General features: G+C 37.3%; 2 protein-coding genes across 3 annotated transcripts; both read left to right on the forward strand.

Annotated features, from left to right (window-relative positions):
* The first annotated feature begins 735 nt into the window (after window positions 1–735).
* On the forward strand, window positions 736–2,292 carry LOC131056207 (short-chain dehydrogenase reductase 2a). 2 transcript variants are annotated; one of them, XM_057990555.1, is made up of 2 exons: window positions 736–913; window positions 1,207–2,292. In XM_057990555.1, the coding sequence occupies exons 1-2, from the start codon at window positions 906–908 to the stop codon at window positions 1,994–1,996; spliced, it is 798 nt and encodes a 265-aa protein (XP_057846538.1). In that variant the 5' UTR covers window positions 736–905; the 3' UTR covers window positions 1,997–2,292. The 2 variants fall into 2 exon arrangements, with proteins under 2 accessions (XP_057846538.1, XP_057846537.1); XM_057990554.1 differs by lacking the exon at window positions 736–913 and adding an exon at window positions 921–1,058.
* A 4,634-nt stretch (window positions 2,293–6,926) lies between these two features.
* On the forward strand, window positions 6,927–8,200 carry LOC131056234 (short-chain dehydrogenase reductase 2a-like). The gene is made up of 2 exons (XM_057990595.1): window positions 6,927–7,008; window positions 7,158–8,200. The coding sequence occupies exon 2, from the start codon at window positions 7,372–7,374 to the stop codon at window positions 7,906–7,908; it is 537 nt and encodes a 178-aa protein (XP_057846578.1). The 5' UTR covers window positions 6,927–7,008; window positions 7,158–7,371; the 3' UTR covers window positions 7,909–8,200.
* Window positions 8,201–26,047: the final 17,847 nt, after the last annotated feature.

The raw sequence follows: 26,047 nt of genomic DNA on the forward strand, positions 1-26,047 counted from the left end.
GTGATCAAATATTATAAAAGCAAACTGAAATAGTTCCTGTTATATCTCTAGAATTTTATAGTCTACACCAACATGGAATAGCTTGTGGCACCTGTTATGGCTGCTCTGGGGCCCCTTTAAAGAAAGGGAGGTCACAAGTTTGAATCTTGTTGAAATACAATAAGGTGTTTCTTGAATTGTAAATTAAGATGACATATATTATAAGTCATATAGACCCAAATAAAAATTGCTTGAAACTATAGATTTCAAAATTACTTAACTATGGGTAGCCCTCGAATCTCCCACCCTCACAAACAGTAAGAGAAATAAGCCGTAAAATCTCTGAATTGACAGTTTTATTGTATTTTTAAGACATTAGGATAAAAGACAACTGAAGCTTCTCAATTAAAATATAGTAATATTGGATCAAAACCTCTATCCAAAAAGCAATCTAACAATATTTTGTATTCGGCGTACCTTGGGGTGCAATTGCTAGTTATAAATATGCAATGGGGGACTCCATTTAATCAACTTTTATTAAAAAAAATTATGAGACTCCCTTCCCAAGTCACTGTCAACTTCGTCTGTTGTGCCCACTTTAGAGTCGTGACAAGAGATTAAAGAAAAGTCACTTTAACTTGCTTTGGCCACTGTCCACATTTCTTAAAGAAATTAAACTAGTCAGTGATGTGACACAATGGCTTTGGCGTTACGCAGGATGTGCTTTTTAAAGAGTACTCTCTGCCGTTTGGTCCCTCACCCTCTTCTCTGCATTTACTCACTCATAACTTTTGGCAAGCAGAATTTCTTTTCTGGGCCCCGATTTATATGCGTAACAGAGATTAAAGATCGAGTGATGCAACCCAATCAACGACTCTCAGATAATTCACTGCACAACGCTTTCGTGACCGATAATATTTCGTGACATGGAGCTGTAAGGCACCTTCACACCTATTTAATTAAATAATGTCTCGTCTGTTAACATATCTTTCACTAAGGCCATCTAAAGCTTGCTTCAAGGATATTTGTAACTCGGGAATCATGTCAAATGAAATAATTGCAGCTGCTGTCTTGAAAAGGTCGTTAGTCTTTTCCTTTTTTCTTTTTTTTTTCTAACCCTTTGGTTAGGGTTGTAATGCTGTAGAGTTACCTGATTTTCTTTATAATACAATCATATAATTTATTAGGAATTTTAAGACAATTGCAAAATGTGTTTGTAAAATTCAGACTGCAAGGCAAGGTTGCAGTAATCACAGGAGGATCAGGAGGGATTGGTGAAGCTACCGTAAGGCTGTTTGCTGATCATGGAGCCCAAGTCATAATTGCAGATATTGCGGACGACGCCGGTATAAAAGTGGCGGAATCCCTTTCTCCATGGGCCACATATATTCACTGTGATGTGAGCAAAGAGCAAGATGTAAGTGCAGCTGTGGATCTGGCCATGGAAAAGCACGGAAAGCTGGACATAATGTTTAATAACGCTGGAATTACCAACAACCAAAAGGGTAGCGTGGCAGAGTATGATATGCAGGAATTCGAGCGAGTGATGAATATCAATGTAAAAGGGGTAATGCACGGAATTAAGCATGCAGCCCGCGTTATGATCCCAAATAAAAAGGGTTGCATTATTTCTACAGCCAGTATTGCAGGTGTATTGGGAGGAATCGCTACTTACTCTTACACAGCCTCCAAACATGCAGTCATTGGGCTGACAAAAAATGGTGCAGTCGAACTGGGGAAATATGGTATAAGAGTAAATTGTATTTCTCCTTCTGCTATTGCCACAGATCTTGTAAACCAGTACTTTGGAAAGAACCCTTCAGCCGAGGAGAAGGCCCAGAGGGCAGCATCCCGTTACAGCCGGGCCAACTTAAAGGAAGCAACGCTTGAAGCAGAGGATATTGCAGAGGCTGTTCTGTATCTGGCCAGTGAGGAATCCAAATATGTAAGTGGGCATAATCTTGTAGTAGATGGGGGAATAACGATTGTAAACAACGACTGGGCACTTTACCGGTAATCACGTGCAACGTAAAACTAGTTTTACATAGAACGTATGTGAACTGGGTAAACGTGAAGAACTTGGTAAGTTTTTGCTGAGCAGTGCTTTTCATTTATTGAGAAGCGTTTTGATTTGCCTATTATATTAGGTTGCGTGCAGTGGCTTACAACTTTCATAAAGTTTCCACTTTATATATATGGAATAAGATTCCGAGTATGTTAGCTTCTGTGAGATTGGAATAGCCATGTAGTTGCTTACAACTTTCAGAAAGTTTCCTCTTATATATGGAATAAAATTGGCTTTGGATTATTATATATATCTACTGGTTTATAATTCTAGGAAAGTTTCTATTGTAAATTATGTATGCAATAAGATTGCTTTTAGTTTGTATATCTATATATGTGTTTTAAAAGTAATTTTATTTGTGAAAGATATAAGGAAATTTGTTTTTGATGTATCTATGTATTTGAAAAGCAATCTTGTCTATGAATGATTAGGCATATATAAGTTTTTTTTTTATATATATGCATGTATGCATGTTTAGAATTGAATAGTTTGAGAAGGACCAAAATGTCTACCAACATAGTACACTCCTTGATTACTATCAATCTTGAGCGGATAGGCTTATCTTATGCGGGCCATATGATTTCTATCGGTGATCATCTCAAATGGAGAACGATAGCCTATGCATTGAGGTATACAACCTCTACATATTTCCTCATAGGGCCCTTACTCCATCTGTAGCCATAAAAGTCAGTACCTATACATGGTTTAGCACTATAACTGGAAGAGAGGTTCCTATTCAGAACAAATAGATCATAATTGACTAATCTAGGAGTATACACAAGTCTTGTAGGTATAGGGTTAAATCATACAACTGCATAAGATCACTTGGACCCAACATAAGATTGCCTCTACTCAATAGATGAACAACTAAACATAAGATGGTCTACCCTTTCACTTTAGCAACTAATCATTCAAAAACACGATATGTATGAAATATGAGTTATAATGCTTTCTTAATCCTTTCATAATATTCTAGTGACTATTTGGCCTCCTTTGAAGCCTACTAAAAAGGAAAGTTTGACAAGTTAGGGACAACCTCATACCTTGGAGTTATCCCCCCTAGACCATACCCCTACGGACACGAAGTCATAGGGGCATCCTTCACTCGAGGACCGCATGCGTTCCCGCTTCCACACGGGTCAAAGTCACACATAGCTCTCCTAAAAGGTTTCTCACAAGAAATTCCTATGCACACATCCCCAAAATTGAGGTTTTGTTAATTAATAACACAATAGTTGAGGAATCATAACTAGTTCATAGTTTACAACCCATACTATAACACTTCCCTCTTAGGATATTGAGGATTTGACTCAAAGCTCATCCATTATTATTCATAAACCAACTTGAATGTCCCATGGTTTGTTTTATCAACCTAGGGGATAACTTCATCACTCAATCTAAAATTACCTTAGTTCCCACAACTCATAGGAAAGCAATTCTATTTGAAGTACATATAGTATGTTCTCATATATTCAAGGGCCAAAAACAGATTTTACCTCAATACCCAAATACCATTCTAATATTATTTAGTATAGATATATTATTGCACTAGACGAGGATAAAATGACATTTAAATGAACTCAATTCACCTACCGCCCTTAGAATAGAATCTTACAAATGGTCCATGATTACATGCATCCTGGTATCATCTCAATATAAACCTACAACTAACATCTATAATATAATAAGTAACTAAAATATCATGGCTCTTACAACATAAGCATAGCCTTGCCTTGACTATATTCCTATCCAATATGTCATCACTCAATGCAACCATAATATGCCTCCCTTTATTCTCGTGATAGTTATAGTATCAAGGTTATATTTTAAAATGATTATAGACATCATATAATTATACACAGTATTTATCCTGGTATAAATGTATTATCATATTTGAAGATAGGTTTAGTGAAATGTGGTTGTAGCACCACTAAACGAAGTTCACCTTACTATATTATGCAATCAAGGGTTGAGACTCATGAAAATTATATCCTACTCTTGGTCAATGTTATAAGGTTATCTTATAACTAAAGCTTTGATCCCAAGACTCTTTGCCATCTTAATTCTCTTAAAGTTCAAGCATAAAGTTGTTCAAATAATTAACCCTTGATTATATGTAAGCTCTTTGTTAATAAGTTTTCCCCGAAATATCCTAGAGGTTCATCTCCATGATGTAATGGTCCCGTATCACTTAACAAAAAATTCTCTTTGCTTTCACAAACAATAATTAATTATTGGACCAAGATCCCATGTAATAGTGAATACATAACATGAAGTTACATTATTATAGTCATAATTTTCACTTAAAAATTTATGTCCCAATGCAAGCCATGTAATGCATATGTTTCCAAGTCTCGCCCTACGTTATTTAATAATATATTCTTGTACATATAGCTTATTTTTATCAATTCAAAACTTCCCATTTAATGTACATAATTTGATCAAAAGGTGCAACTTGTTATATCATACCATAATTGAATGTCCACCCTACCAAGCATAGAGATTGGATTTGATTAATAGTATGTCCATGGAGATAATATATATTTAAGCATATATAATGGACAATGTTGACATGCAATACCAATATAATGTTTCTACTTATTATTCTAAAGGAAGTCTTACAATATTGTTCATCCAACTAAGGTCAAAATATTTGACCCAACTAATAGTAATATTTTCCTATATATTTGGATATTATAACTAAGGGCATATTGTAGTAGAAGACCACTATAGCCTAGGATATCATCACAAAGCACCCTTTATGCAGACATTGATATGAATCCATAAAGTTGTCCTATTATAAAGAAAGGAAAACAATTTATTCAACTAGCCAATTAACTATTTACATTTACCTGTTGCACGGCTACATTTTTTGTTATGGAATCCTTACATATGCTCCAACGAGGTGTTTCTCTCCACCATTTTACTACTCTCAATTCACCTTGATAATACTATTATATGAGAACATAATCTATATAACATACTAGTAAGTCACTTGATAGATGTAATAGTATGGTTTTTTAATAATTATTGTAACAAGGGGAACTATTATTTTGTTCCCACAAAAAATTACAATAGCAAAACAATTAATAATTAACTTAAACTTAATATGTTCCTTATAAGAAAATAATGCACATGTCATCTCCATATGAACTTGCAGCATCGGAAATAATCTAATAAATCATTCCAACATACTGATGTAAAGAAAATAACATTCTAAAAGGTCTAATGACCAGCCTCATAAACATTACAAAATAATGTTAAATAACAGAATAATAGACTTATCCCATCATCTTTGCCCAATTGATGTTCTTCTAAGCAAGATGATTTTCCTACTATATATCCATAAACTCTTTTCAGCCATATTAGTGAATAATTCTAAATTGAAGACTATTTGGAAAGGAAATATTGAAGACGGTTTAGAAATGTTTCCAATGCAATTCTCACATCACACCTATAGTTCTCATTTCATGACAGACCTCAAAATTTTTAGACTTAATTTGTATGAGCCACCTACATTTTCTAAGTTGTTTAAATAAATTCTTCTCATGAATATGATGCACTATTGCAGAATTCTACAAAACCCATTTTCATAAGGAATTTGTCTTCACTGTGCTCGCTGTTTCGAGAATTCTCTTCTCATGAATATGATGCACTATTGCAGAATTCTACAAAACCCATTTTCATAAGGAATTTGTCTTCACTGTGCTCGCTGTTTCGAGAATTTTCTTCTTCCTTCACTCCACGATTTTCACTCTTTTGTCTCACTCCTTTCGGATGCCACCTTTCATGCATCCTAAGAGTCCCCAGTCTGTTTGAGAGATCACCTCTTTCTCTCCTTTTAGCTTTGATAGGGAGTCCATCACCTATTCAGCGCTCAAATTATGCCACGAGCAGGAAGAAAATGAGCAATAATTATGGAATCTACTAATCGTAGTCGCTTGAAAGTTTCTCGAGCCTTTTCAACAAATCCATTTTCATGTCTTCAATCAATCTTCCATAACCTTTGTCCTCCATTCTCTGCCTTTTGCACTTTTCTTCTTCCTTGCACCTTCGTCTGCATACCCACTCCAGAACAATGCACCCATCTACTCTCTTATTCTGTTTTCATTGTTTATGACTTGTTTAGAACCCCTCCCTATGGTTTGCAGACTGGAATGTGGCTCCCAGAATGAGGAATTTCTCCTTTTTTTCTTGCTGCCGTTTATTGCAAAATCGACGGTGTAAAACACACAACTAACACATGGCTATCATGCTGTATGAAAGGTGCATTTTGGAGCCAGAATAGCCGCGGCCCTCGTGGGCTGAACCTATTCTGGCTCCAAAACAGACCTTTCGTACAACGTGATAGCGACGTATTAGTCAATCACAGTTGTTTATTGCAAAATCCATAGTGTAAAACGCTAGTCTAACAAGCGTGTTTATCAATCCGTACTACCGTTTTAGAACGAAAACAGACCCATCCTGTTTCGTACCCCTTCCCTATATATATATATATATATATTCCCATGCCTATACTACTTTGCGAGGGTGTCACTGACAGGGATGAGACAATATACTAAACCATTTAATAATAATTCTGAATAATAAAAATTATCTTTAATTTAATAATAAAATGAATGCATCATTTCTATTTAATAATAAGCTAAATTGTAAATTATATCTGTGGCGTCCCAAATATTAATTACTTGTAACTCTGAATGTTATTGCTATTTTTTATATATTTATACCATACTCAGTAGTGTCGGTTCTTCTACTACTTTTGTTTTATCTCTTTTTAACTATAAGCGATAGATAATGGTGTACAGCCTTACTTGACTTAGCGCTGTAAGGCACCTTCACACCTATTTAATTACAGAATGTCTCGTCTAAAACATATATTCTTTAAGGCCTTCTTCCTTTAAGGATATTTCTAACTCGGGAATCATGTCTACAGAAATAATTGCAACTGCTGATTTGAAAAGGTAGGTAGTCTTTTACTTTTTCCTTCGTTTTTGCTTCCAACCCTTTGGTTAGGGTTGTAACGCTGTGGTGTTGTCTGAATTTCTTTATGATACAATCATAGTTTATTAGGAATTTTCAGACAATTACAAAAAATGTTTGTAAAATACAGACTGCAAGGCAAGGTTGCAATAATCACAGGAGGATCAGGAGGAATTGGTGAAACTACCGTTAGGCTGTTTGCCAATCATGGAACCTAAGTCATAATTGCAGATATTGCGGACGACGCCCGTATAAAAGTGGCGGAATCGCTTTCTCCATGGGCCACATATATTCACTGTGATGTGAGCAAAGAGCAGGATGTAAGTGCAGCTGTGGATTTGGCAATGGACAAGCACGGAAAGCTGGACATAATGTTTAATAACGCTGGAATCAGCAATAAGCAAAAGGGTAGCGTGGCAGAGTATGAAATGCAGGAATTCGAGCGAGTGATGAATATCAATGTTAAAGGGGTAATGCACGGCATTAAGCATGCAGCCCGCGTTATGATCCCAAATAAAAAGGGCTGCATTATTTCTACAGCCAGTATTGCAGGTGTAATGGGAGGAATCGCTAGTTACTCCTACACAGCCTCCAAACATGCAGTCATTGGGCTGACTAAAAATGGTGCAGTCGAACTGGGGAAATGTGGTATCAGAGTGAATTGTATTTCTCCTGCTGCTGTTGCCACAGATCTTGTAAACCAGTTCATTGGAAAGACCCCTTCAGCAGAGGAGAAGGCCCAGAGGGCAGCATCCCGTTACAGCCGGGCCAACTTAAAGGAAGCAACGCTTGAAGTGGAGGATATTGCAGAGGCTGCTCTGTATCTGGCAAGTGAGGGATCCAAATATGTAAGTGGGCTTAATCTTGTAGTAGATGGGTGAATAACAATTGTAAACAACGACTGGGGACTCTACCGGTGATCAGGGGCAACGTACAACCAGTTTCACATAGAGGATATCTGAACTAGGTAAATGTGAAGGACTTAGTAAGTATTTGTTGTCCAATGCTTTTCATTTATTGAGGAGCATATTGATTTGCCTATTATATTAGGTTGAGTGCCTTGTAGTGGCTTACAACTTTCATAAAGTTTTCACTATAATCTGATATATATATGGAATAAGATTCCGATTATATTAGGTTCGGTGAGATGGAATAGCCATGTAGTGGCTTACAACTAAGTTTCCACTTGTTTATGGAATAAAAATGGATTTGGATTTTATATATATATATATATAGGTTTACAATTTTATGAAAGTTTATATTATGAATTATATATATGAAATAAGATTGCTATAGTGTATATATCTATATATGTGTTTGAAAAGCTATCTTATTCGTGAAAGATTATATGTATGAATTTTTTTGTATGTATGTATGTCTTTGAAAAAGCAATCTTATTTATGAACGATTAGCTATATATAATTTTTTATATATATGTGCATGTATGTATGTTGAGAATTGAATAGTTTGAAAGTGATCAAAATGTGTATATTTTTTGTGATATAAATTTGATGTTTAAAGTTAATTTATTAATATATTATAATAGATAAATAGAATTTTAAATTTGGATATGCAATAATGATTTGAATATTGTAACAAAAGTTAAGATTGATTTCATTTATGCAAATAAAGTTATGTGGTGTGATTAGTTGGTAACGAAAACTCCATCACATGTTTGGTCTTAAATATGATTGCTTCATATTTTTGTTTCCTAGTAGTACTATGGCACGCAATCAATTATTGGATAAGACTATGTCATGTTGGATGGTTTATTTGATGTGACTTAGTTCTATAGTAATGGGCCTTTTAAATTTGTCAAGCCCTCGGTATCTAAATTATTGTTGAAAAGGGGTTGTTCTAAAAAGCATAGTTCTATAGCAATGGGCCTTTTAAATTTGTCAAGCCCTCGGTATCTAAATTATTATTGAAAAGGGGTTGTTCTAAAAAGCATAGTCAAACTTGGACATTTCTTGGTCACAAGACAAGCATCTAGACATGAAATGATGTATCACAATTTGTGTTGTAATATATAGTGACTTAATGAACTAGTAGATATAGGTACACATTCATCTTGTAAGTTCTTGTTAATCCAATATAAGTTTTGTTTGATTCTACTTTGTGGTTTTCAATTGATTTGTACTTTTGCATGACGACCAAGGAATTTCTATAAATATTTGCGAACACATAGGGTTATTATTAAAGTCTTGAAAGATGAACTTAGGAGGAAGAAATTTGGAATTTGAATGAGGTGAGCTAGGTTATATTGTGTGAATTAGCACTAAATGTGAAATAAATGTGGATTACGATTGGTTTAGATCAAGAAAATATGCAATTTCAAATGGCTAGCGAGTTCTAGAGTAGGAGATATTACTACACCAAATTAGTTGAATTGAATTATGTGAGAGTATATTTATGGAATGTGCTCAAAATGACATAAATGAAGTTGTAGTAGAGTAATTCTATTTAATTCCTTACATATATACAAACTCCTTTACCCCTACTACCAACACCTTAGTATAGATATAAATTTAGATGAGTTATATATAAAACAAATGTAAATATTTAATACAAAAAATAGATATTGATGCTCTGCAAAAAGGATTAGAAAATCTGTTTGATGGCAACACACACAAGAGCACAAGAAACAAACGTTAGTGTTAGCAACAAAAGATTATCCTAAACAGGCATATCAAGAGAGATATTAAGCATGAAATAGAAAGCATATAAACATAGAATGAAATAGCTAATCAAGATGCTCATAGTTGCTCCTCCCTTGTTCCTCTCCTCTCCAAGTCCCAAATGAGTGTAGCTCTCAGCTTTTAGCACTAGCCATGGATGCCATATGGAGATTCAAGATGGTTGAATATGATAAGCAAATACTATGCAAGAGTAGATAGTGATGCTATGAAAAAGCTCTATGCTAATGCCAGTATAACAACAATACTCTAAAAATGCTTCTCCTTTTGCTTGAGGAGAAGGGTTCTATTTATAGAAGAAATAGGGAAATGAAGGGTTAAGATTGAGCAATCTTAACAAGGGTTAGGATTGAAAGTTGGGGATCCATGTGCACAATTGGCACCAATAAAATGGTGACAAGTTTCAACATAGGATTGGGTTGAGAGAAGAGGTTGGAGGCATTAAAGGCCTGAGAAGACCTCATGGTTATCTAGAAGGCAAGGGTCAAGTCTAAATTAAGATTACCCACTGGATTAAGAGTTAATCCAAGGATAAACCTTTGTGCAAATGTTTAAGAGATAATCATGGTCAAAGCATTAATGGCCTGATGAGACCTTTGGGTTGGGTAGAGGTTGAGTCAAAACAAATGTTTTAACCATGTGGGAGGGTTTGAGGTAACCATTAATGGTTATTGGAGACTTTGGGGATTAAGTGGTTGAAGGTTGAAAGCCTTCAATGGTTATCAAAGACTTTGAGCCATTTAGTGGTTGAAGGTTGGAAGCTTTCAAAGGTTATCCAAGACTTTGAGGGTTAATTTGTTGAACACACAAAGCATTAATTGCTTTTCAAAGACTTTGGAGTCTTTGAGAAGTGACTCCAATTTGCTTAGGAATGTGACAATATTTAAGGGATGAATTTAGGCTAATTAGGAAGGGTTTAGAAGAATCTAGAAGGGGTTTAGGCATACAAGTGGATTTTGTAGGAAAATGCAAGTGGGAGAAATTTTGGTATTTTCAATTAAAATAAAATCATTTATTTCAATTAAATGGTGTAAGTTGAATTTGGATAAATATTTAAATAAATATTAATTTATTTAAATGAGAAAAAGAAGATAAAGCATTTAAAATGCTTGAAGACTTTGAGGGAAACCATTAAAGGCTTGAAGACTTTAAGGAAAACCATTAAAGTCTTAAGAAGATTATAGAAGGAAGCCATCAAGTTTGAAGACTTTAAAGCCATCAAGTTTGAATACTTTAAGGGAAACCATTAAAGGTTTCAAGTGGGTGAGGATAAATAGGATTTTAAATAAATAATTTATTTAAAATAGTTGTGCAACTTGCTTTTGTAGGAAAATACAAGTGGGTGGAGGATAAAGGTGATTTAAATAAATTATTTATTTAAAATAATTGTGCAACTTGCTTTTGTAAGAAAATGCAAGTGGGTGGAGGATAAAGGTGATTTAAATAAATTATTTATTTAAAATAATTGTGCAACTTGCATTTGTAGGAAAATGCAAGTGGGTGGAGGATAAAGGTGATTTAAATAAATGATTTATTTATTTAAATGTGAGAGAATATTTTAATTAAATAAATATGATTTATTTATTTAATTAATGGTCTGAATTTGGTTAAGTGAATTAAATCAAATAAATTGAATAATTTATTTAATTAATAGGAGAAGAGGGTTAAGATGAATTAATTAAATATTAATTTAATTAATTATTAATTGATGATTAAATAATCAAATAAATACTAAGTATTCATTTAATTAAGTGGACAGATTTATGTGACTACATTTGCCCCTCTTTGAGACGGTGCGGTTTATCGCGTCGTTTCAAAGAAAGAAAAATAGGTGTGAAGAAATGCCCCATAAAATGTAAATTTAATGGGTGGTATGCCCCCTCGAGGGATGGGCCGAATTTTTTTTGAAAAATCGGGCGGTCTCTCAAAAAAGAATGAAAAGCGGAGGGGAGGTAGAATAGAAGAAATTAGAACTAATGATGAAAGAATGGGAGAAAATGGAGTGAATATGAAGAAACAACAAGCCAGCGAGTACCCTGAGGTCATGCAAGAGATACATAGCAGATGTAGTGTGGGGTTTGGATTGATGCTATACAATTGATCAAAATTGGTTGGACAATCTGGTGCAATCGGTTAAATTGCCCCGATCGAGTCAAAGCGTGACAGTTGATGTCAGTTGGTCGCTTGGACATGATAAAGTCTGAGTAAGTGAATCAAAGTGACCTGATGTGACTTAGACAATTGATGTAATTGCCCGATGAAGTCAAGGTATATGAAGCAAAATACTCGTTGAGACTTAGACAATTGATGTAATTGTCCGTTGGATTGTGTTTGATTGGCTAATCAATTGATAGGATGTGCGTGTGATGGATGGTTGTGGGGAATCATGGTAGCCCCGTTGAGACTAGGTCATTATGATAAATGCTTGATGTAGTCTAGGATTACCATAATCGATTACCTGTTGAGACCCGAAGATACTTGATCAGAGTATCTGTTGATAGTCTAGGTGTGTGTGAGACGATGTATCTGTGCAGATAGAGTAACTTTCTTGACTTATTGGATGACTTAGGATAGGAAACACAATCCCTCCTAGTTAGAGATGGATGGTGATGAACGTGGCTTGATTAGGCTGATTGGGACACGATGTAGGGTATGTGATGCTGATTATTGAGATGGGGAGGGTGGGGGGGGGTGCAATGTTAGATAGAAGAAATGGAGGACCTATTACATTCCTATGGAAGAAGAGGAAAATAGAGTATCCATTGTCATTACTATGTATGAATGATATGCAGCTATTTATGAATGTATGGATGGATGGAATGCAACGGAATGCAATATATACAAATGAGATGGAATGATGATCCATGGTGCATTATTTTTCATCATTGAGCTTTAAAATGTTGTAAGAAAATACAAGCAACTTGACATAAAGATTCAAGATGACCAGAGTCTTTCTTACATGGATTTTGATATAGCAAGTTAATACAAGCAACTTGATATAATGGATCAAGTTGACCTGAGTATTGCTTGCGGAACAGATAAGGATTATCTCCTTTCATGTATGACTTGGATCGTCCTCCTTGATCTTAGTCTGATCATATCCTGAGACAAGTGCATACCGTACTAAGAAATAAAAACCTTTATCCAAATTGGATGAGGAGGAACCAAAGAATGAGCATTGTACCTGTAAACAAACAATATATACATAAAGAATAAAGAATAAGGATCCTTGGTAATGGTTCATGCTCATATGGTCGAGGTATACGCTGTAGTCAGCAAGCCGTAGTGATCTATGACTGCATTTTGCATAAGATCACGTAGCTTGGTGAACTTCCCACGTAGACACCATTAGTACATGCCCCAGAACTTCATCGGAAATAATGCGCAAACGATACAAAACAATGCTGAAAGATCCCGATACAGATAAACAAATGAATTACTCACGAATCAACCAAGTATTTGACAGCCTAACAGAATTTTCTTGTCAAAGAAAACATCATCTTGTCTTTGTTTTGGTAAGGAAGGATGCATCCTTGTTTTAAAGACAGTTTTGGATTGTTGATGTGGATTGTGTGGTTGTTTGGTAAATGGTCATTGTGTGAGTAGTTTGTCGCAATGTTTGTTTTGGTATCTGCATGGATGAGTATGTACAAGGTGTTGCCATGTTTTTGTGTGATTTTTCAATGGTTTTGTCGATGTTTTTGGATTTTGAATTGTTTTGAATGTTTTTGGTATTTTTGCGAGATATTTTTGAATGTTTTTGGATTTTTGATGATTGTTTGAATGAAGAACTTAATGAATCATAAGACAATGTAGAATCCACTTCCATCAATAGGTTAAAGGCATTGCCCCCAGTTTTAGACATGACTATGAAAGAGCGGGATGCAAGATGTATGGAGTACTATCATAATTGCAGAGGAATAACAAGCCATGGTTGATGGATGGATGGATGTATGTATGAAGTAGATGTGATCGCCACAAGTCTGAAAGATAATGGAGCCATAGCCTTTACGAGTGGCGCCTGTTTGCCAGGTTTTCACCATCGTTCTTACCCAAGGTGCCACCGGAGTGGTTGTTCACCGTTTGGATGCATGATTTTTCTTTACTTTTTTGAATGTTTTTATATTTTCTTCAGGACATTTTTCTGAATGTTTTTTGGTATTTTCTGATAGGCAGGGGAGCCTGATGCTCTGTACAGCTTATGTGTAAAACCGTTTGAGGTGCATGCTGTTGATTGGATCTGCGAGCGGTTCTCCGTCTGATGTAGCCAACTGATATGCCCCGGACCCAAATACAGCAGTGACAACATATGGGCCTAGCCAATTTGATTCAAACTTGCCTTGATGTTCTCTGTTTGGTTGGTTGCGAGGATTCTCTCGAAGAACAAGATCACCTACCTCAAATGTACGAGGTCTAACTCGGTGATTGTAGCTTCTACTCATGCGCTGCTGATAGGCTTTGAGATGGTTGTATGCAGCTTGTCGCTTCTCATCAAGTAGCTCCAAGTCCTGAAGGCGTGAGACTCTGTATGCGTCATCATCAATGAGATTGTGCAAGGAAACCCTTAATGATGGTATCTCGACCTCAATAGGCAAGATAGCTTCTGCACCATAGACCAATGAATAAGGAGTTGCACCTGTAGGGGTTCGAATGCTAGTTCGATATGCCCATAGCGCTGGATTCAATTGAACATGCCAATCACGACCGACATCATTGACTGTCTTCTTTAGGATCCTCAATATGTTTTTATTGGATGCTTCGGCCTGACCATTGCCTTGTGGGTAATAGGGAGTGGAAAAGCGGTGTTGGATATGAAATTTCTCACAAAGCTCACGAACATCCTGATTTTTGAAAGGAAGACCATTATCTGTGACAATGGACATGGGCACACCATACCGGCAGATGATGTAATTGAGGATGAATGAGGCGATCTGCTTGCCGGTGACTTGGGTAAGTGGAACAGCTTCGATCCACTTGGTGAAATATTCGGTGGCGGTAATAATGAATTTATGGCCATTGGATGAAGATGGATGGATTTTACCCACAAGATCAAGACCCCATTGACAAAAAGGCCATGGTGTTGTGATTGGTTGCAGTTCTTGAGCTGGTGCATGTATTAGGTCGCCATGAACTTGACATTTTTTGCACTTCCTAACAAAGTAGTAGGAATCCTTTTCCATAGATGGCCAATAGTATCCAGCTCGCATGATCTTCTTGGCTAGTGATGGACCACTTGAGTGAGTCCCGCAAATTCCTTCATGTACCTCTTCCAAAGCCTTTGTTATCTCACCTTGTTCTAGACATCGAAGGAGAGTACCATCAAGACTGCGTCGGTATAGGGTTTCGGCAATAATGGTATATCGAGCAGTTTGGCGAATGAAGGTTTTACGTTGGTTATTTGATTGGTTGGGAGGAAGGGTGTGATCGCGGAGATAGGTGTAGAACTCACCGTACCATGGGGATTCAGAACCAACAAGGCAACATATCATTTCAGATTCGGGGATATCATAAGCGGGGATCCAAAGTTGTTCTACCAAGAACTCGTAGCGTGTTGAATTCTGTGGAAGATCTAGTAGAGATGCGATGGTAGCCATGGCGTCAGCAGCTCGATTCTGATCTCTTGGTATCTGCTCAAAAGTGATAGTAGTAAATGATGTCTTTAGAGTGTCCACCATTTGCTTATATGGCATGAGTTTATCATCTTTGGTCTGATATTCATCTGTTGCTTGTCGAATGACTAGTTGGGAATCGCCATATACTTGTAGTTCTTTTAATTTCCATTGTATGGCTAACCTGAGTCCTGTGATCAAGGCCTCATACTCTGCTATGTTGTTTGTGCATGGAAATGTGAGCCTGTAAGACTTCGGGATGCTATCACCTTGAGGTGTGATAAACAAAATGCCTGCCCCCGAGCCGTGCCTAGTGTATGAACCATCAAAATATAGTTTCCATGGCTGTGCTTCTGTGATCATGAATATCTCTTCATCTGGAAAATTGGAAATGAGAGGATGATCGCCTATGAGTGGTGCATCGGCCAACTGATCTGCAATAACTTGCCCTTTGATAGCCTTACGGTCCACATACTCAATATCAAATTCACTTAGAATCATCACCCATTTGGCTAAGCGACCTGTCAATGCTGCTTTGCTAAGTAAATACTTGAGTGGATCAATCTTTGCAATGAGTTGCACCTTGTGTGTTAACAGATAGTGCCTCAGTTTAGTGGCTGCCAAGATTACTGCTAGGCAAGCTCGCTCAATAGGTGTGTAATTGAGTTCATAGCCCACCAGTGTGCGAGAGATGTAGTAAATAGCACACTCTTTTCCTTCTGCATTATGTTGTGCCAGTAGTACACCCAATGCTGTACTTGTTGCTGAGATATAGAGCAATAATGGTCTACTTGGATCTGGTGGCATCAGCAATGGTGGATTCATGAGATAGTCTTTAAGCGCCTGAAATGCTTGCTGGCATCTGTCATCCCACTGAAAGCGGATGTTCTTGTGTAGCAGGTGTGTGAATGGGTGACACTTATCAGCCAATTGTGCAATGAATCTGCGGATAGATTGAAGCCGTCCTTGTAGTGTTCTTAGCTGACTGATATTCTTTGGAGGTGGCATGTCCATGATTGCTTTAACCTTTGCTGGATCGACCTCAATACCTTTGCTTGAGACAATGTATCCTAGAAGCTTCCCGGAGGTCACTCCGAAGACACATTTCTTTGGGTTGAGTCGAACATGGTATTGTTCCAGTCTATCAAAGATTTTATCTAAGATGTGAAGATGTCCTTCTCTAGTAAGTGATTTTGCTAGTAAATCATCCACATAATCTTCCATTATAGTATGCATCATGTCATGGAAGATGGTGGTCATTGCTCTTTGATAGGTCACTCCTGCATTCTTTAGACCAAAAGGCATTACATTCCAGCAGTATGTGCCCCATGGACATGTGAAGGCTGTCTTATGTTGGTCCTCTGGTGCGATCTTTATTTGATTGTATCCCGAAAAGCCATCCATGAGTGAAAGCATGGCATGTCCTGCTGTCAAATCCACTATGATGTCGATATTTGGTAGAGGGAAGTCATCCTTTGGACATGCCTTATTCAGATCTCTGAAGTCTGTACAAATGCAGATGCCCCCTTTTGGTTTGCCAACTGGTACAATGTTGGAGATCCATTCTGCATAATCAATTGGTCTAATGAAACCAACATCCAGGAGTTTCTTGAGTTCTATTTTGACTAGCACGGCAATCTGAGGATGCATCTTACGAAGCTTCTGCTTGACAGGTTTGGCTCCTTTTGCTACTGTGAGATGATGCATGACTAAATCAGGATCAAGCCCAGGCATGTCTGCATATGACCATGCAAAGTTGATCTGACGCTGTTGGAAGAACTCTATAAATTGAGGCTGTTCCTCTGGAGTGAGAAGAGATGCCAGATGTATGATATGAGGGTTTTCAGGAGTCCCCACATTGTATTCTTTGGTCTCCTCAATGAGGATCGTTGATCGTTCCTGTTGTGTATTAGCAGGGAGAATGTCAAACCCTTCATCCTCAGGCGCCTCAGAGAGGTTTTCACCGTTGGATACGCTCTTTCTTTTTACTTTTGTTGGATCAAACAGTGCCACAGTGTGGTTTTCACTGGAAGATCCATGTTTTAATGTTATATTTTTGCAGCTGAAGGGTTTGGCATCCGCCCCGAAGTATGCTGCGCTATTAAGTTCAATGGCGAATCCAGCTTTGTGATCCCCGCTTGGTAGATTATCCCTTAATTCCAAAAAGTCAATGATAGCCTCATCATTTTGGAAGAGGTCAAGACATGGGGGATTTGGTTGGTTCCATTCGATGAGTTCAGGGTGGATAATGGGCATTACTTCATCGATTAAGTTAAGTGCGGGAGATGTATCAGTGAGGGTTAAGACAGTGTGGTGAAGGTCGTTGATGGTACTCTCCCTGTCAGAATCAGGCGTAGGATGAGACGTAGGGTCTGTGGAAGATGTTTCCAGCTCAGGTACCCAAGTGGTCTTTATCTGTGCTTCTCCGTAAACAGGGATGTCTTTGCGGGGTGGAGGTGGTGATGTGTCTTCCTCATCTGAAGTGTTAAGTTGCACTGAATCGAATTCCCACTCATGTGAGTCGGTCTCTGAATCACTTTCCAGCATCCGATTGCTATACCATACTGGGATGTCTTTGGAGTTAAACACGGCAGGTGTGATTGGTTTATGTATCCTTGTAGTGATCGGTGCTGCAGGAATTGTGATGGGGTTTAATGGATTTGTCACTGGAAGTATCGGTAATGGTGACTCAGTGGCTTCTGCTGGAACTACTGGTGCCATAGATGCTGCTGCGGGTTCCAATATAGTTGCTGCTACAAATGGTGTTGCTGATAGGATTACTGGTTCGTTTGATGGGATGAGTGACATTGGTGATGGTGGAGTTGTGAGCCTTGAGGGGGTAGTGGGGATATGGCTTGATGGTGCTTTGATTATGAAAGGTGTCCTCTTTGTAGTAGGTGGGCAAAATGGTTTGCTAGGTTTTCCTTTGAATCTGAGTTTAGGAAGGATCTCTTTTTCAAAGCCAAGGCCTGTATTACCTTTGGGCTTGAATTCTGGTAGTAGAGGTTCGTGTCGTCCTTGTTTGCAGTATCCCAAAGCACTCTGACCATCATATCCCATTCTTTGCATAATGAGGAGGCCTTTGCCATATTGTTCCGTAGGAAGTGTAACTTGCGGTTTGTCAGTGGTGATGGGATCTTTATAGATCCAGTCCGCCAGGTCCTCATCTTGTGTCTCTTCCTCTTGACTCTTTCCAAGAATGAAAGGCGTTAAGGCACATGGAGGCGTGATTAGTGGTTGCTGGAGCAACTGCTGTGGTTTACCATGTGTTCTAGGAGAAGTGGGCATTTGTCCCACACAAAAGAGCTGACTCAAGTTATATTCTCCAGGACCTTCCTCTGCGACTTTCATCTTAAGCTTTTCTTGCTTGGGTATAGGGGTGTTTGAACTAGCAAGAGAGGCGGGATTTACATATGATGTGGAGGAAATGGCTTCCCTATTATTAGGAACAGTAATTTCTGGTTGATGGCTGATATTATGGCAAAATGCAAAGGGATTTGCATCGCCCAGGATTGTGATCTCTGCACCATTATGTGGGAACTTGATACATTGATGGTAGGTAGATGGAACAGCTTGCATGGCATGTATCCAAGGTCTCCCTAATAATAGATTATATGGCAGAGGAAGGTCCAGAACCTGACAAATGATATGCTTTACCACAGGGCCCACTCGGATTGGTAGTACCACAGCTCCTTTGGATGAACGCTCTGCATCATCATAGGCTTTGATGGTGATCTTCTTACGAGGATCCACTGATTCTATTGCATATCCCAATGCTGTGACCAACTGTAGTGTGCAAATGTTTAGGCCTGCTCCATTATCGATCAAGACTCGCTTGATCCTGTGTTGGTTGACGAAGCCTTGAATGTGGAGTGAGGCGTTATGAGGTTGCTGGAAGGAAGAGTTGTCACTTTCAGAAAAAGTGAGACAAGGTGATGACTTTAGACTTCCAACCATGGCTTGAAATTGGTCCGTATTTAGATTTGCAGGGACTGACGCCTCTTGGAGTGCTTGATCCAAGATTGTTTTATGAGAGGGTGACAGACGCAAAAGCTCCAAAATGGATATAAGTGCAGGGGTTTTGTCTAATTGTTCCACAAGATTGTACTGCTTTGGGACGGAGGTGGTGCCTTGTGGAGCTGCCTTGATGGTGACCTTGCCACGACGTGTAACAACATTGCAATTTGAGGTGGGATTTTTGAAGGTTATGGTTGCAATTTGTTCACTGGCATCATACAGGTGATTTACAGTGTAATTATACGCAGCTTGCGTATAATCAGTGGTATCAGGACCTCGACTGGACATCGAAGGACCCCTTTGATCTTGCGATGGAAGTGGATTCTTGAACATCTGATGATCATTATTGGTTGTTTTTGGGTCATGCCCTTCAATTTCAATTTCTCCTCGGTCAATAAGATCCTGAATGAGATCTTTCAATCGGTGACAATTACTTGTCTTGTGTCCTCTTCCTTGATGGAACTCACAGTGTTCAGTATCTTTCCACCATGCTGGTTTGACTTGAGGCTCATAGTTTGATAGCTTAGGTAGAGTGACCAAATTTTGAGAGAGGAGTTGTCGCAACACTGTTTCAATGGGTTCCCCTAAGGGAGTGTATGTGCGTTTTTGTTTTTGTGGACGAGGTCTTGGTTCATCCTGAGATGTGATGCGACCTTGATTAAGAGGAACATTTGTGTTATTTTGAGGTGGAGGATTTTGTCCTGCAAACCGAACCACAGGTTGTGCATTTTGGACAGTCCGAGCATCCACAACTCCATCATTGACGATGTTCTTATTCTTGTTCCAGAAGTTCGGTTTATCGCTATTGAAGCGCGGGCGAGGAGCATCTTTTGGTTCATTAAAGATTTTGATGAGTCCTTTTTTGATGAGTGCCCTTTCACATTTTATACCCTTGGTGATCATATCGTTAAAAGAGTCTGTGTCTTTGACATCCAGGTGAAATTCCATTTCTTCGTTTAAGTTGGAAATGAAAATTTCCACTAGTTCTCGTTCAGGTAACTGAAGAGAACGTCTGCTAGACATTTGGCGCCATCGTTGCAGGAATACTGCGAATAATTCACCTGGTTTTTGTTTGGTGTTGCATAGATCAGCCATGGTGATGTCGCGTTCAATATTATAAGAGTAATGAGATAGGAACTTCTGGATGAGTTCCTCAAATGTTCTAATGCCACCTGGAAGTCGGGAAAACCATGATGTGGTTGTTCCTCCCAAGATTTGGGGAAAAAGGCGCATTAGGTATGTGTCCTCATAAGCTACTTCAAGACAAGCAGAATGAAATTCTCGGACATGATCACGGGGATCCCCCTTTCCTCTATATTTTTCAAATTTGGGTGTTTCAAACCCGCGTGGAAAGGGTGGCATATAAAGATTCCTATCAAACGGATAGGGACAGATGTCGTTAAGTGAAAATTGATTGGTCTTAACACCACTATGAAGTTGTTGGGCGAGATTCGCTACTTGTTGCCGCAACATCTCCATTTCATTTGGAGGAGGAGGTGGTGGGTTACCTCGAGGGATGTTATATCTGATGGGATCTCTACGTCTTTCCTCCTCATGGCGACTTTGTCTTTCTGATGCTTGTCTTAATTGGGCAAGATCAAAGTCTGAGGGGAGTTTGGCTCCTTCTTGAGCAAGTCTTAAGAAGTGAGCATCCGCATTGCTCCTGAGAATTTCATCAAATAATCTGTTAAAGTGAGGGTTATGCTGAACCCTTTCGATTGTTGAAGGAGTGGGACTACTTGGGTTTTCATCATTTACATTTCCTCCAAGTGCTTCTTGAAATTCATTGAGGTTGTCCTCTTCTTCCTCAATTTCTATTTCTCGTTGCCTTGATCGCGATCGGGTTTGAGCCATTTTGTTTGCAAGTTTGTGTTGAAGTTGATTGAAGATGATGATGAGTTGTTCGATGAAAGATGGATGATTAGTGGATTGTAGATCTCTAGCACTCTAAAGGTAAATGTAACCAGAATTCTTTCTTTGAATTGCTTGTTTGTTTTGATGAGTTTGGATGTGATAAGGTGTAGAGAAATCTGAGATGTGTTACAGATTTTGACTACCTAGCAATGAGAGGATTCACTCATGAACTAGTTTTAACCTGCGTAGATGTGTCTCTTAGGATGAGCTTATCCTAGATGTAGAAACAATCTAAAAGTGATGTGATGTGTTTGATTTCAAGCAATATCTAAAAAAGGAATCTTGGGACAAGAACCTCTTAATGTTTTGAGAGTTTTGGGATGAATTGATGATGGAAAAATGATGTATGAATGAGATGATGGATGTTTTGTTTTCAACTTTAATAAAAACTTTGTGTTACAAATGGAACAAACTCTACTTCTTCCCTTTCAGGCGTTGGTGGCATTTCTCGAGCTGTGTTGTAGGTGATACAGATGTTTGGGAAGAAATTGGGATTAATCTTTCCTTCTTGATTTTTGTGATAACTCAGAGCTCTATATTGCATAAAAGCTCTGCGGTTCAATGATTCTGAATCAAACTCGTTTGTTTTACCTTGAAGGTATAGACGCATGCGATGTAGAAAGACTCTATGGGAGACAAAGATTTGTCGATTGATATAGAAGAATTTCCTCCTTTTGATTAAAGCCTTTGAGCTTAGTGGTCTCCTTTTCAAGGTGATACTCTGATGACACTTCTTCTTTCGCAAGATGTGAAGAATGGTCATAAATTTTTGACTCTTTGTTTGTTTGCACTTTGTTTTTGGTATTTTTGGTTGTGTTGACAGATGTTGAATGAATACTTTGTTTTTGGGATTGATTTTCTGATTTTTCTTTGACAAGAAAACAAAGCAAGCACACAAACACAAGATTGTAGCCTCAAAGGCACAAATGAGTATGGGTCTAGATCAACCCAATTCTTGGACTTGTTTTTGACCCTTCCTTTAGATGTATTTTAAGGTGTATTTCCAAAGCCTGAAGTCGGCTCAATTCGCACTAGGTCTGTAAAACGAACACACTTCAAACACTTTTTATCCCTAAGGTCAAATGGCCAGTTGTGATAAATTTAGCCCACATCTTGATATTTCTTCGACTTTGGTACTACATACCTTATGAATCCCGTCGTGGCAGGTAAGGATGTGATATACTAAGTCTTGCACGAGCATAACAAATAGATGATCCCTATGATGGGGGAGTCACCACTTTTATCAAGCCACAAGTGACTTTTCAAAAAGCTATGTTTCTACTCAAGGAAATATGTATGGTGAGTATCTTGGGAGCAAAACCATCTATGCTCTTGCACTAAATTATACCTCAAATATCCTCAATCAATAGAACAGGTGGGCTACTACTTAAAGGTGTTTAGTCATGTTCGATGGCTTTGGACATAAGTTCATTCTGCAGTGACTCACTTAAGAGCCTTGTAACTGGTGGTGGGGCCCATTTGTCCTTTCGGCCAGTTACATTGTAGGAACAGCTATACCCAAGGCTACAGCTTTCGCTCTCACCTGATTTCTATAGCGGCTCGAAGGATTTACCGCTCGAGGTCGTTCCCAAGAGTATCGATCCCTTGGCAGGCCTCTCTTAAAAAGATAAAATGTGAGTGTTACTAACACTTTTCTCTTGCACCTAGGACCACGAAAGCCAAGGGAGAGGATAGTGTGTGTTAGAAGTAGGACCACTCGACCAACTCTTTGCACAAGTGTGCCAAGCACGAAAAACACCTGTTCTTTTTAATCTATCATTGCAATGTGATCTAACTATTTGGAGATGTTGCTCCAACAATCATGGTGTTCTTTTTAATTTTCAAAGGCAATTGTTTGAGTAAACTAGAATTTGAAAATCCTGGTCAACTTAATGAAAAACACGTTTGCATGAAGTAAGATTGCTTTAAAAATGAGACAAGTTGATTGTGAATTTTATTTGCACCAAAAATGGAAGTGTGGATTGTGAGTTTTATCTTGATGCAAGAAATAAAATTTGCCTTGTTGATTTTAAGCACCAAAACGAAGTTTGTTTCCTAACTTGCAAAAAAAAAAAAAAAAAATAAAGTTGTTTTTGTATAAGTTTGTGGTTCTTTTTACCTTTGAACAATGAAATTCTTTTTAAGAGCCCCAAACAAATGTGTGATTCTTTTTCAAAAGCCCAAATTTGAAATGTGAAGTTAATTTTAAACCAAAATAAAAAGTGAATTCATTTTTAAAACCAACTTCAAAAACAAGTTAGTAAAAAATATAAATCTACTCTTTAATCTAATTTAAATCTGCACAAAAGAGAAAAATAGTTAGTAAAATTTGCCTATTTGGTGGGCTTCCACAAGCCTAAATTTATTATTTTTTTTTTGGTTACAAGGTGATTTGTACAACGTTTTGTTACAATAGCGCTAGTCTGCGTTTGAACAGAGGCACTATTTAACACAAACGCACTAAAAGAAAGGGAAAGACAGAGAAGGGAAAAGCACTGAAACAGAGTGAATAGCGCCAAAATAATGTCAAACGCACCAAAACAGTGTCAAAAGCGCAACCTGTGTGACATTTTCAACATTCAAACATGTTATTGGTTAAAAAAAAAAAAAAAAAAGTTGATCTTTTTGGTGTTTGGATTCACGTCGGGTTCACCAAATGATGCTCTGCAAAAAGGATTAGAAAATCTGTTTGATGGCAACACACACAAGAGCACAAGAAACAAACGTTAGTGTTAGCAACAAAAGATTATCCTAAACAGGCATATCAAGAGAGATATTAAGCATGAAATAGAAAGCATATAAACATAGAATGAAATAGCTAATCAAGATGCTCATAGTTGCTCCTCCCTTGTTCCTCTCCTCTCCAAGTCCCAAATGAGTGTAGCTCTCAGCTTTTAGCACTAGCCATGGATGCCATATGGAGATTCAAGATGGTTGAATATGATAAGCAAATACTATGCAAGAGTAGATAGTGATGCTATGAAAAAGCTCTATGCTAATGCCAGTATAACAACAATACTCTAAAAATGCTTCTCCTTTTGCTTGAGGAGAAGGGTTCTATTTATAGAAGAAATAGGGAAATGAAGGGTTAAGATTGAGCAATCTTAACAAGGGTTAGGATTGAAAGTTGGGGATCCATGTGCACAATTGGCACCAATAAAATGGTGACAAGTTTCAACATAGGATTGGGTTGAGAGAAGAGGTTGGAGGCATTAAAGGCCTGAGAAGACCTCATGGTTATCTAGAAGGCAAGGGTCAAGTCTAAATTAAGATTACCCACTGGATTAAGAGTTAATCCAAGGATAAACCTTTGTGCAAATGTTTAAGAGATAATCATGGTCAAAGCATTAATGGCCTGATGAGACCTTTGGGTTGGGTAGAGGTTGAGTCAAAACAAATGTTTTAACCATGTGGGAGGGTTTGAGGTAACCATTAATGGTTATTGGAGACTTTGGGGATTAAGTGGTTGAAGGTTGAAAGCCTTCAATGGTTATCAAAGACTTTGAGCCATTTAGTGGTTGAAGGTTGGAAGCTTTCAAAGGTTATCCAAGACTTTGAGGGTTAATTTGTTGAACACACAAAGCATTAATTGCTTTTCAAAGACTTTGGAGTCTTTGAGAAGTGACTCCAATTTGCTTAGGAATGTGACAATATTTAAGGGATGAATTTAGGCTAATTAGGAAGGGTTTAGAAGAATCTAGAAGGGGTTTAGGCATACAAGTGGATTTTGTAGGAAAATGCAAGTGGGAGAAATTTTGGTATTTTCAATTAAAATAAAATCATTTATTTCAATTAAATGGTGTAAGTTGAATTTGGATAAATATTTAAATAAATATTAATTTATTTAAATGAGAAAAAGAAGATAAAGCATTTAAAATGCTTGAAGACTTTGAGGGAAACCATTAAAGGCTTGAAGACTTTAAGGAAAACCATTAAAGTCTTAAGAAGATTATAGAAGGAAGCCATCAAGTTTGAAGACTTTAAAGCCATCAAGTTTGAATACTTTAAGGGAAACCATTAAAGGTTTCAAGTGGGTGAGGATAAATAGGATTTTAAATAAATAATTTATTTAAAATAGTTGTGCAACTTGCTTTTGTAGGAAAATACAAGTGGGTGGAGGATAAAGGTGATTTAAATAAATTATTTATTTAAAATAATTGTGCAACTTGCTTTTGTAAGAAAATGCAAGTGGGTGGAGGATAAAGGTGATTTAAATAAATTATTTATTTAAAATAATTGTGCAACTTGCATTTGTAGGAAAATGCAAGTGGGTGGAGGATAAAGGTGATTTAAATAAATGATTTATTTATTTAAATGTGAGAGAATATTTTAATTAAATAAATATGATTTATTTATTTAATTAATGGTCTGAATTTGGTTAAGTGAATTAAATCAAATAAATTGAATAATTTATTTAATTAATAGGAGAAGAGGGTTAAGATGAATTAATTAAATATTAATTTAATTAATTATTAATTGATGATTAAATAATCAAATAAATACTAAGTATTCATTTAATTAAGTGGACAGATTTATGTGACTACAGATATTATTGTAATATGAAAAATAATTGCACTTGAAAATGATGCACTAATACATGGGTAGTGAGAGTTTGACATCTTTCATCCTATAGACAAAGGATGTGTAGTTGTTGAGAAAAAGGTGAAGAAATATTACAATATTGACTTTCTTACATGATTGCAAAGTTGAAATTAGATTAGCAAATTTGAAATAAACATTTAATTTCACAATTAAACATAAATTTAAAATCAATGTATCAAAAT

The sequence above is a fragment of the Cryptomeria japonica genome, chromosome 7 (assembly GCF_030272615.1).
Source record: "Cryptomeria japonica chromosome 7, Sugi_1.0, whole genome shotgun sequence".
NCBI lineage: Eukaryota > Viridiplantae > Streptophyta > Pinopsida > Cupressales > Cupressaceae > Cryptomeria > Cryptomeria japonica.